Source organism: Saccopteryx bilineata, chromosome 5, assembly GCF_036850765.1.
Source record: "Saccopteryx bilineata isolate mSacBil1 chromosome 5, mSacBil1_pri_phased_curated, whole genome shotgun sequence".
Classification (NCBI taxonomy): Eukaryota; Metazoa; Chordata; class Mammalia; order Chiroptera; family Emballonuridae; genus Saccopteryx; species Saccopteryx bilineata.
The window spans coordinates 98,415,830-98,429,665 of NC_089494.1; the positions used below are offsets into that span (position 1 = coordinate 98,415,830).

General features: G+C 36.5%; 1 protein-coding gene across 1 annotated transcript in view; it reads left to right on the forward strand.

Moving 5' to 3' along the window:
• Positions 1-13,836, forward strand: part of LRP1B (LDL receptor related protein 1B) — a 2,131,860-nt gene that overhangs the window by 943,682 nt on the left and 1,174,342 nt on the right. The window contains exon 5 of the mRNA XM_066281034.1: positions 5,272-5,400. Within this exon, the coding sequence (XP_066137131.1) occupies positions 5,272-5,400 (129 nt within the window). The remainder of the gene's footprint in view (positions 1-5,271; positions 5,401-13,836) is intronic.

A 13,836-nucleotide genomic window follows, 5' to 3' on the forward strand; every position in this document is an offset into this window, starting at 1 on the left:
TGCTTTGTGAATACTCTAGAACAGGCATCCCCAAACTACGGCCCGGCCCATGGGGCTGCATTCGGCCCCCTGAGGCCATTTATTTGACCCCCCACTGCTCTTCTGGAAAGGGAACCTCTTTCATTGGTGGTCAGTGAGAGGAGCACTGTATGTGGCGGCCCTCCAATGGTCTGAGGGACAGTGAACTGGCCCCCTGTGTAAAAAGTTTGGGGACCCCTGCTAGAACAAACATTTACTTTGTAAAATGACTTCACATTGTTGTACTGAACAATTCTACATTATTTCTCTCTATATATAAACTTCATAGCACTTTATATGATATTTAGAATCTATATGTAGAAAACACAAAATGAAGAATCTGTATATAAAATTAAGGAATATCTGTATTGACACAGATACTAATAAAAAGAATATTTTCTAAAGAAATTGGTTCTTTAGTGTTTAGTAACTTTTGCTTTAATATTATCTGTATAGCCAGCAGTCACAGCCATAGCCATCATGGCCATTCACATGCAGGTTCCCATTGAATTTGGACAGACAGTAAAGAAACAATGGAGCCAAAAAATGGTGGGCCATTCCTTTATTAATATCTCACACTGGCCAATGAGCAACACACAGGGAAAACACTTCCCTTTTACTCAGGGCTCCCAAAGGCACTGACACATTCTCCAGTTCTACAACCAGGAGAATCTTCTCTGGTTTTTCCTAGAATCAAAGGCCTCACCAGTCTCAGCAGAGCTCACAAAAGCCCCTCACCTCTGGTTCCCCATCTGCACACTTTGTCCTCTCTGCATAAACTGGCTTCTTCCTCAGTACCCTGCATTCTCTCTGCTTTCCATCTACAAACACGGCTTCTCTTTCTGCACAAATTGACTTCTTTTTCCTTCTTCTTCTGCTCTTTTCAAAACTTTCTGGCATAAAAATCTCTCTTCCAGCAAACATTAGCAGAACAATGACCCTTCCCAAGCAGGAAGGTAATTTGCAATTTTACAGACCTACATATACCTGACACTGCCCAGTCCCCAGTGCAAACTATGAGCAAGCAAACATAAAAATCACATTTTACAAACTTATTTGAACAACATTATCTCTTGTACCTTAAAACAGAATCTTAAAGTTGAAAGGGCCCTCACACAGAATATTATTCAAAATCCAAATAAGCAAAGTTTTACCCTGAGATTATGTGATTTACTTAAATCCACACATCTTCTCAATAATAGAATTGGGTTAAAACGAAATCTTCAGAGCCCATTCCTCAATTCTTAATCTGAGGAGACTCATTGCTTTTTAATTTGGGCCTTGAATTTGTAGTTTATTGTTTGTTTTCACCGTTATACAAATGTCATAGAAACAGTTATTACTAAGTGTATATGAGACCCAGAGACTTCCTAATATGACTAAATGGGAACCAAATTGATGTCTTTTTTTGACTCACATTATTTTCAAGTTGACATTTAAAAATCAAATTTCACACAATTGGTCAGACTTTGAGAACAAAATCAGAAGTTCTGACAGGAGTAGACCTCTTAGAAGTCACAGGAATTAGACATATATACAGTTTTTACATCAAAACAATAGTGTAAAGCCAGTAGCCGTGGCCCCCATCGCAGCTGCCTGGCCCATGCAGGTTTGTATTTGATTCGGACAAATGGTAAAGAAATAATGGAGCCAATAACTGGTGGGCCATCATCTTTATCCTAGCTTGTACCCGGCAGGCAGGAAATAAATAGTGGGAAAACACTTCTCTTTCCATTCAGGGCTCCCAAAGTCACTAACTCATTCGAGTTTCCTAGAATTAAAGGTCTCTACCTCACCAGCCTTATTCACCTCTATTCCCCATCTCCTTCTCCCTGCACAAACTCTGCACAAACTGGCTTCTCCTTCAGCACTCCACCATCTTGGCTGCATCTCCTCTCTTCCACGTGGCCTTTCTCTGCTCTCCTCCAGCATGGGCTCCTCTGCCCCATTTTATAGTATAGAAATCAAAACCATTAATCAAATATACAAACAAGACAGTCTCTGATACAAAGTCACTTATCTGAGGCATAATGGGATTCTTCATGAGAGTGCACCACCTCACATCATGCAACAGTCAAGCAGGCATCCCCAAACCACGGCCCGCAGGCCGCATGCAGCCCCCTGAAGCCATTTATCCTGCCACCTGCTGCACTTCCAGAAGGGGCACCTCTTTCATTGGTAGTCAGTGAGAGGAACACTGTATATGGCAGCCCTCCAATGGTCTGAGGGTGTGGGGAAAAGCTTAGTTTTAAAACTAAGCCTTAGCCTATAAGGATCCTGCCTGCTTACAGCCTGTTCCCCATACCCAATGCAAACTATAAGTGAACAAACATATATATCATATTTAAAAACTTATTTGACCAACAAGTAGTTATTATTCACTCAGGGTAGGCTAATATATCTACATGATTACTGTAAAGCCAGTAGCCATGGCCACCATCACAGCCGCCTGGCCCATGCAGGTTCGCATTGGCTTCAGATAGTAGGTAAAGAAACAATGGAGCCAAAAACTGGTGGGCTATCACCTTTAATCCTAGCTTTTACCCGGCGGGCAAGTAAAAACACACACTGGGTTGCAAAACCCACTCATTCAGTGATCACAAAGCTACTGACTTACCCATGTTTCCTAGAATAAAAAGTTTCTAGCTCATCAGACTTATTCACCTCTGTTCCCCATCTCCTTCTCTTTGCACAAACTCTACACAAATTGGCTTCTACCTCAGCACTCCGCCATCTTGGCTGCTTCTCCTGGCCTATTCCATGTGATCTTTCTTTGCTCTCCTCTCTAATGCTAATCTCAGGAACCAAGAGAGAGCAAGCTCCTGGTCTACCCCACTTTATAGTGCAGAAATCAAAACCTTTAATCCAATATACAAAATAGGGATAGAAAAATCCTGACTGCTTACAGCCTGTCCCCCACACCCAATACAAACTATAAGTGAGCAAACATATAGTGAGCCAAGTGAGCCATGGCTTGAGTGATTCAAGCAAAAGTTACCCTGGGTGCTGAGGATGGCTCCATGGCCTCGCCTCTTGTGCTAAAATAGCTCGGTTGCTGAGCTACGGAGCAATGGCCCGTAGATGGGCAAAGCATTGCCTGTTAGGGGCTTACCAGGTGGATCCAGTTGACATGCGTGTGGGAGTCTGTCTCTGCTTCTCCACCTCTTATTTAAAAAAATAAAATAAAATAATAAAAATAAAAATAAATAAATAAAAATAAAATAGCAAAGAACACTTCTAATTGTTCAAAAAAATTCATTGGTTTGAGGAACTAAGGTCAAAAACCAAATATATATTTCATTGTACCATATCAGTTTAAACTACTTTACACCAAGCCCTCATTGGTCGTCTTATCAGCTTTTCTCTCTTCTTCCTTTTCTGTCTCTTTCCTCAAACCCTTTCTCCAAAATGATTTCCAAGAGTCTCAACTTCTTGTTTTGTTTTTAATATATTATCCATATTCTGTCAACTCCCAAATATTCCAAAACAGATCTGACCCATCTTACCAGTCTCATATTTCCAAATACTTGTTAGTCATTTACTCAAGAATTCCCTACAAACTCATCAAATATAACACATCCAAACCAAACTCATTATTTCCTTCCATGATAATTCCACTGAAATCTATACTTCATATAAATTGGGCTATCATTCAATTTCATCATATCCCATTAGTCTTTACATGTTTTCTATTTCTTAAATATTTGAGTTCATTTACTTTTTTTTCATTTCTATTACCACTGACTTACTTCAAAATACAATTTATGTGAAATTTGTACATATCTAATTTTCTAGGATCTCTTCTCTATATTCACAAATGTATTTATTGTGTTCTAATTTTTTTTTATAAATAAATTTTTATTTTAATGGGGTGACATCAATAAATCAGGGTACATACATTCAAAGAAAACATTTCCAGGTTATCTTGTTATTTAGTTCTGTTGCATACCCATCACCCGAAGAGAAATCGTCCTCCGCCACCCTCCATCCAGTTCTCTCTGTACCCCTCCCCCTCCCCCTCTAATTTTAAAATACAAAGTTTGTCATATAGCTTCCCAATGTCTAGGTAAAAAGTACAATTCTTTAATTTATCAAACAAATCATTGGTCCTAAACCTACTTTTAGGGCCAAATATCTGGTCCTAAAACTACTTTCCCTGCACCATCTCTTACCACTCCTTTACTTCATTTGACTCAACACTTCTTCGAAATCACCACTTTGTTTTCCCAATGCTTTTTCACTGCTATTTTGTTAAACTAGAACTCCCCATTCCATCTCAATCTTTTTACTCAGTTTTAGGAAATTCAAATTATTCTTTAAACTCAGCTCATATGCAGGCTTTACTTAACATTCTCCTCTAGCTCCAAGCAGTTTCACTTCCTTCTCTATGTCTCTACCATAAATAGAGTATGCCTTTATTATAAGGAAATTCAAAGAATCAAAATTGCATTTTATTAGGCTTGTTTCACTTAAGGATAAGAACCATTTTTTATCAACTTTGGTTTCTTTGGGTTTACTATATTGCTTGGCACACAGAACAGACTAATGTACATGTTAGCCTAAATCATTGACTGACAGATTTTTATTTTTGCCTGTTTGGTTTAAAATCATTGAATACTGCAGTTTATAGAGATTTAAACAAGCTGCTACAGGAAGGAAATATAGAAGAAGGAGAGAGGGAGTAGAAAGAAAGCCATCAATATTAAAATAAAATTTAATTAAGATTATATTTTAATTTTAAAAACTAACAGTTTTTAGATTTTTTATTTCATTTACTTTTATTTAGTGAGGATAGTTTGCATAGCTGGCTCAGGTTCCTTATTTAATTTTATTGAATCATTTAATTTTATTGAAAACCATGCTATTACTCTAATTCTTTATTAAATTAGAAAAGTCAGTGTTATAAACAATATAACTCTTCAACAAATATTCATTAAAGTGTACTTTATATCTTTGCAGAATGAGAACTTCTGGCCTGCCCATCAAAAATGTAAACAAGCCCTCTTTTAAAATAAAAGATGTGATATTAAGTTTATCTTTGTATCCCTGTAACTATTAAAGCAACAATGATTTAGCAGATTTTTAAATCATATTTATTACATTTTTAGTAAGCGTGGTTTTGAAATGAGTCACTGGAGCTGGCCTTTTGTTTTTAAACAATAGTCTGTTCCAAAAATATAGGGAAAATGTTTTCTTCAAGGAAAGAAAATGTCCAATAATAAATCTGCTAAGAAACACCAATTTTCCTCTTAGATCAAGATGAATGTGCCATTTATGGTACATGCAGCCAGACCTGCCTAAATACGTACGGATCCTATGCTTGCAGTTGTGCGGAGGGCTATATAATGCAGCCGGACAACAGATCTTGCAAAGCTAAAAATGGTAAGTTATCATCTTGTTTGTCCTTCTAGAATTTATTTTATTTCTAAAGATATTTTCAAAATGTGGTAGAACAATATGGACATTGAATAAAGAGATTTTTGCTTTATTTTAATTTGTTGATTTGTACTTAGAAATCCAGAGCAGTTCTTTTATTATTATTATTATTATTATTATTTATTTTTCTGAAGTGAGAAGAAGGGAGGCAGAGAGACAGATTCCTGCATGCGCCCCATTGGGATCCACCCGGCATGCCCACCAGGGGCAATGCTCTGCCCATCTGGGATGTTGTTCTGTTGCAACCAGAACCATTCCAGCTCCTGAGGTGAGGCCATGGAGCCATCCTCAGCACCCAGGCCAACTTTTCTCCAATGGAGCCTTGGCTTCGGGAGGGGAAGAGAGAGATAGAAAGGAGAGGAGGAAGGGTGGAGAAGTAGATGGGCGCTTCCGCTGTATACCCTGACCAGGAATTGAATCTAGAACATCCACACACCAGGCTGATGCTCTACCACTGAGCCAACTGGCCAGGTGCCACAGCAGTTCTTTAGTTGTCACTGATCATGATACAACTCTTTTCATTATGGGAAGCTTCTAATTAACAAAAACCTGTTCTAAAAGGATTGATTGATTGATTTGAATTACCCATCTCTCTCCTAGACTAGGTAATAGGTTCTTAACTGATTTCTGTTCCCCTCCAGAATTCATACTCCATGTAGTACTTCAAATGATCTGCTACAATATAAACTAGATCATGTCACTCACTGGCTTAACAATCTCCCAGTGATGACCCCGATTGGTGACTCAGTGGATTGAGCTTAGAGGTCACGGGTCCCATTCTTAGTAAGGCAACATGTAAGAAGAAAACCAATGAGTTTGGTTCCACAATTAAATGGAACCACTAAGTGGAAAATTGAATTGATGCTTCTCTTTCTCTCCTTTCCCGTCTGTCTTTATCAAATCACTGGAAAAATTAAAAAATAATTCTTCAATAACTTTCACTTACCTTGAGAATAAAATTCAAACTTCTCACAGGACCTAGAAGGGCCAAACTGGCACCATTTACCTTTCCCGTCTCATTTCCCACTACTCTCCTTCAAGCACGCACCAATCGTACTGGTGTCCTGGTCCTTCTTCAACCATATTGCTCTCGCTTGGACATCATTCTGCTTGCTGTTTTGTCTACCTGCAATGCTTTCCCTATGATATTCACACTTGTATCATTCAAGTTTTGGCTAAAATGTCAACATTCAAAATGACCTTCTCTGAGCATTCTATTTAATAGTGCATACCCTTTCCATCATTATCTTATTTCCTAATTTTATTTAATTATGTATACCTACTCTATCACTATGTGATTTTTTTATTTTAATTTTTATAGCATTACCATTTGAAATGAACAAATTTGTGCATTAGATTTACATTTGACTTCCCCAGAATAATGTAAGCATTAGATTATATAACTTGTGTTTTGTTTGCTGTTATTTACTGAGTTTTTGTTATTGCCTGAAACATACAGGTACTCAATATTTGTGATAGAAGAAAGAATAAAGGGAGAGAAAAACAAACAAACTTTTCTTCCTGATTAAAATGACTAAATCCAGTGCTCCACTCTTAAGTGTTTAAATTTCATGTTTAAAAATTGCCTTTTACTTCTTACTTGCAAATAAAGCCTATAGTTGCTACACAGTTTTCCGCCTACAGTTAACCCTCAGAAGTATTGTTGATGTAAAGAAATAACCTTTAATTGTGCTGGTAACAATAGGATAATGTTAATGTTTTGTGGGCTTAATTAGCTTTGGAATAGTATAGGAAGGTATTATATATCATATTCTATTGGGCTTTTTATAACTCCCCCAATCTGGTTTTATTTCATGCATTTTCAAATTATGATGCTTTGATAAATTAATGAATTCCCTCCTACTCCATTTATTAGCAATTGGAAAATCAGGTCTAGAATGGGATTCACTTTTTCACATCCAGGTTAAGCAAAGCATTGGATTTGCTTAGCAAGCTGCTTCTGCTGTCTCCCTTTACAGCATAAGCTTATGTTATAATTTCAGTGATTTCCCTGAGATAGTGTGTTTATAATTATTTACAAAACACATTTGTATACAAACTTGCAAAGACAGTAACTCTGTTACTTCTTAGTTTATTTCTTTGAATTACTGACTTGATTTATAAAGTCCTATTTATTTTTCAGGAACAATCTTGAGAAAAATTAGGTCAGGTTATATATGTCTCTTTGCCCACCACTGAGAGTTGTGATTTTAAATATTGATGGAGTGAGGAAGTAGAAGGCTTTTTCTTTGCTGTTTCTATTGATCCACACAATATTGCTGTGCATTCACGGGGAAAGTGTAATGTAATAAACCCTGGACTTTCTCCCTTTCTACATGGAGAGGGTTTCTGGCAATAATAGAGTGTAACGAGAGAGGGTCGGTACATCATAATGGAATACTCTTCAGGGATATTTGATGACTCTAGAATTGATAATAGAATATATAAATGTCTTCACTTCTAGGTGGTTGGCTTAATGACAATACTGGCCTACAGAGTTTTAAAAATACAGTTTCCATGGGAAAGTTTCTGGGGTTTATAATTTAATGACAATGAGTTGTAATAAAGTAAATGGGCACAAATCTATAACATAGACTGACTAGTTCTAAGGGTCACATCAATTTGAACCCATGTATCTGTACAGTTCAAAAGGAAAATGAACAATTTTGCTTTACTTTTCCCATATTGACAACAAGTAAACCAGAAAAATTTTTTGGCTTTAGTTATATTTAATTTCTTTTATCAGCTTTAAATTTTTTTGGACAATTTTATCATACTATAGTGTTGCTGTAACTGAAGGAAGCTAGGAAACTTTATCCTAAGGCTTTATCATTCCTCCTTTTCATTACCTGGCTGCTTAGATCAGCTCCTCTCTTTTCTTTCTCTATAATTCTACCCTATTCGACTATAGAGCCTGTCTCTCTTGCAAGTCAAGCCAGAAATCCAGAACTCTCAGAAACTGGGAGTGTGAGAAAGCACAGTTTAGAATGAGATGACTCAAGACAGTGGATGTGTGTAAAAGATCTATAGACTTTAGAAAGACAGATCAATATAAAAATATCGTGCCCAAAAGATACAATGAGAAGCTAGATTAGACATGAGAGGAGGGTTCTTCAAAGGCCTTACAGTATGATGGGAAAATAAAAGTTTCTGGGAGAAGTAGCCTTGTGTGTAAAGGCAGAGAAAAGCAGAGCTGTTGTCTGGGAAACTGCTTTTATAAAAGTGATGAACTAATTTAGAACAGAATGATATCATGGTTGCTCCCCAACTATTCACCCTAAAGCTTATTGTGGGTCTTATTTTCAATCTGACAATTGATAATAATTAGGTAAATTAATCTAAATTAATTGATTAACCCCCCTTTGCAATGTAATGCCTGAGTCCAAACAAAATTCATAAGCCTCAAAAACACCTTTAAGAACTACCTCTAATAAGGGGAGGCACTGTAGGCACCTAAGGCTTTAGGCACTGTAGCAGATGAGGAAAGAGAGTAATGGTAGGCAGGAGACCTTTTGATTTGTCTTAATTCATGCAACACAGATAAATTATATTCATTTTTATTCTTAGTAGTATTAATATTGACCTGACTACAGAAATATAGAACCAAGTAGTTCAGAGTTGGGAAGAACTTCAAACATAATCTAGTCTAACTCTCCATTTCATGTTAAAATAAATAATTTCCAAATTGAAGGAAGTCTGTGATGTACATTAAAAAATAACTTTAAATATACATATTTGAGAGTACAGTCTAGGAGGGGACATACTAGAATATAAATGTCAGGGTGGATTGTTCATTTGTATGGGACACAATAAAAGCTATTACTTCTCTAAATTAAACATTAGGACTTATCATTTGAAAAATATTTTAAAATTAACTTTCAAAACATCTATAAAAATCCAGAAAAACTTCTATATTTTTACTTTTTTATATTAGAGTTTTGGTAACTTGTCAAATGTGAAAATAAAAAAATATTTTTAATTTAACTTACATTCTTTTAACTGATTTAGACTGATTTAGATATAGAAACATGTGTTGAATGTGAGCATCCAGGGCTGAAAGTGGGTTCATGCAGACTCTGTATGAGTGAAAGGAGCGAACTGTGCATCTTTATTTGTGATAAATTCAGGCTCATTGAACTGTATTTCTCATTGTCCAACCACTTGCTGAAGTCCAGCACTCAGCCTGCACACAGTTCTGTGGAACCAGCACAGTTCTACTGATTGCAGTATAGCAGTAGCAGAAGAGCGAGCCCTGGATAACTGGATGTTCATCAGTGTGGAGGCACTGCATTGAATGGTACCAGGGGAGAGAGAGTACCTCTTTGCCATGGAACAACCAGAGCAGTGAGAGAAGAGAGCCCATTAAAGAACTTTGGGATTCTATTACAGTTTATACTTTGCTGTTTACTGATTAGGGTAGAGAGGAGTAGATTATTTAGACAATGGACCTCTTTGTTGCAATACATATAAATTGTAATCTCTGTGTAACCCACAGAAGCATGTTTCTAGCCAGTGTTAGAAAATGTTTTTATACCACTTACCATTTTCATTACTATAATTCTTACAAAGAAAAACAAGAGAAGTTACACAAAATATAACTTTTTATGGTTCCTACATCTAACCTCTTACTCTATTATCTATTAACATATTGTTTGAATTTTTCTTTTAGAATATCAGGGAATTATATTTTCAGCCCTGGTTTTCTGCCAGGGCTGATTCTACTTATGGGAAAGATAAGCAAGTGCTTCAATAGAGAGAAATTAGTTTCCTGCTCAGAATATTGGAATTTCTTCAGCTATTTATAATGCTTGGAATTCAGTTATTAATATATAATTTCCTTTATTTTTTTCTCTTTTTTAAAAAAGTACACTATATTAAAAATTTTGTGTTCTTAGGAAGGGTGACATTGAATCTTAGTAACCTTGATAACTTATTAAGATTAGTGGATCAGATCTGTTTTAGAATAGCATCTGGTTAAGAATGGCTTCCTGCATAATAATATGTCTTGACACATGAAGATTTACCATTTAAAGTTTTTATTATTTTTTAGGTAGTGCAAAGGTAGTTGCTGCAGAATTTGTACATTTCATCGACTCTATTCTGAATGGTGCTGACATGATGGTATATGGGAATCCCTGAGCCATGTGTGAGCCCAGTGAACCAGCATCAGCAGAGTAGTCCAGATTTGTTGTTTTTTACTCAGTCCCATATGAATGGTGAAAACTGTGTATACTGTGGTGAATAATAAATGGCAGAAATATAATTCATTGCCTGTAAAGGGTGCATATTGGTAAATTTTTATTACTTTAAGCAATTTTCGCCCTAACATTCAGGAAACAGAATAAGGGTACTGGGATGTTGAGAATCAAGAAAAGTCAAATTGCTGGAATAGATTTAAAATACAGTGGGTGTTTTGCCAGTTTTACCTTATGATTCAATGCTTATGCTGCCTTTGTTACAGTATTGACATTAAAGAGTGCTTTGAGTTCTGCATAATCTTCATAAATGTGTGCCCACTTCACCAAGGCCTTCCTCAGACATACGAGCAATTCTAGTGTGCTTGCTGTGCAAGAATGGCTTAGAACAAGCTGCCCCTCCTGCACCAGTGCAGTTTTGCCTATGCCACTATCTTACAGAAATGCCAGAGCTTTGCAACCTACCTTTGAAACCCTGACCTGGCCATTGAATGTATTTATCTATTTTTTGAAGTACCCCTACCCTACATCTTCTCTAGCCCTTCCAGTTAGTTGGAAATCACATTTCATGACAGGACAGGGGAAGAATTTTTGATGAAATTTGTATTACTCAAATTAAAAATCACACTTTTTTTTTATTCAAACATTGTTAATGAGTGTACCAGCATGAAGGTATAATATTCTATATGGTTTTTATTTGTTTATTTATTTATTTATTTATTTTGTTAGAGGAAACCACTTTCACAGTCCTGCACCTTTCTTGACATCTTGAATCTTTTTCCAGCAACAAAGTACAAGATTGATAATGATGAACACAACCACGGTGTCTTATGTATCTTGATACTTTGGTTTACTTATAGTCAAAGAAGGTATCAGATATAGGAAAAAATGCAAGCTTTCCCTTTTTTTAATTGAGGGAGGCAGAGAGACAGACTTCTGCATGCACCCTGACCAGAATCCCCCCAGCCAGCTCCTTATGGGGCAATGCACTGCCCATCTGAGGATGTTGTTCCATTGCGTGGCAACTGAGCTATTTTAGTGCAAGAGGCAAGACAAGACCATCGTGACATTCTCAGTGCCCGGGGCCAACTTGTTCAAATGAACCATCGCTTTCGAAGGAGAGAGAAAGAGAGAGAGAAAAGGGGGAGGGGTGGAAAAGGAGATGGTAACTTCTCCTGTGTGCCCTGACTGGTAATTGAACCAGGGAATTCCACATGCCAGCGAACACTCTACCACTGAACCAATCAGGCAGGGTCCCATTTTCTATACTACTTAACATGTTAACTGCAAACTAGCTGATAATTTCTTTGTTTTGGTATAAAATATTACATGGCCACATATTTTGGACTCTAGGTTTGACAACCAAACTTTATTTTTACAAATGGCACAACATACAGGTAAACATTTTTATTTAATGTTTTGTAGGATAACTATTGAACTACTAATTAAATTCTCATTTTAGAATGTGTGATAGATAATATGCTCTACAATTAACTGCCTTTCTTTATCTTTAAATCAGGTAAATTTAATAAAAAAAGAGAAATAAGGCATATTTAAATTTATAGACATACAAGGTTTAACTTTAAGATGAGGCAAAGACATACATATGTATGTAACCTTTCTATTTCTTTGTTTGCAAAAAAGTAGAAGTATATAACTATTAAAATTCTTGGGGGGGGGGACTTAAACTTTGAAAAAGCCCTGACTGGTCGGCTTAATGGTAGAGCGTTGGCCCAGAGTGTGGATATCCCAGGTTCAATTCCCAGTCAGGGCACACAAGAGAAGCAAACATCTGCTTCTCTACCCCTCTTCTTTCCTCTTCTCTCTCTCTATCCCTCCTGCAGTCATGGCTCAATTGCTTCAAGCACACAGGACCCAAGCACTACTGTGGAGCCTCTGTCTTAGGCACTAAAAATAGCTCAGTTGTGAGCATGGCCCCAGATGGGCCGAGCACTGGCCCCAGACGGGGGTTGCCAGGTGGATCACACTTGGAGCACATGCAGGAGTCTGCTTCTATCTCCCCGCCTCATACTTAGAAAAGAAAAAAAAAAAAAAAGCTTGAGAAAAAGAAGAATGTTTTGTTTATTCTAATAAGAAAAAATGTTTTCAAAGAGCCTTTATGGAATCCCTGTATCTATTTCAGTTCACAAGGTAAAAACAGCAGTTAAGGAATTCCCCTCGCACTCCTCCCTCTACAGTCCATCTTACCCTTGACTTGATGACTCACATTCTGCATACTCTCCCTAGTCAAGCTGCTTAGAGTCATTTTAGTCTAAGGAGAGAAAATTTGTTGTATTGATTAAAATTTCAAACGTGTGTGAGCATTTTTTTTTAGCATTAGGATAAACAAAGCCTTCATTTGTGTTTCCCATGCAAGATAATTTGTGCCAAATTATTGTATGAATTTTATTTTAATTGTCTTCAGAAGTATAGAGCAACAACTGTCAAAATGCAAAGAATATATCTATGAAACTTTGATAGATATATCAAATTTGAACTTTGATATACATCACCTTTGAGCCCTTAGAACTAATCTGTCTTTTTAATAACATAATAGGAAATGTAAAATCTAAAATATAGGTTGTATATTTAAATCCTTCCAGAAAATAATAAAATAGATGCAATGATCTATCCCTTTCCCACATCTAGATAATGAATTTTCATCTATCTTCTTCTCTCTTACCCTAAGATAAGGTTCTTGTTTCATATTTTACAAAGTGGAAACAAGCAAAGAGATCTTTCTTACCACAAGGTTAATTAAATCTACCAATCTGTTTGAATCCATAACTAATCATCCCACCTTCCTCCAATTTGAATCAAAGAGCAAACTGACTTTGCTCCTAAAGCCAATCCTGCAATTGTGAGTCAATCTCATCGTCTTTCACCGTTCAGGAAGTAGACTTACACAATTTTCTTCTTTATTTCTTGACTCATCAATATTTTCTTTTCTCCTGTATCATTCTTGTTAGCACATAAACATGTTGAAAAGATAATGTGAAACAACTTTGTTTAAATCTGTATTTTTCTCCACTACCATTTTGCATCTCTTTTACCTTTGTATAAAACCCCACAGAATGTGATGACTCTGTCTCCATTTCTTCCCCATTTCTCTTGAATGCATTTCAGTAGATTTTAAATTTTTATTACCACTTAACACCTTTCTTGTCAAGGTTACCAGTGACCTCCA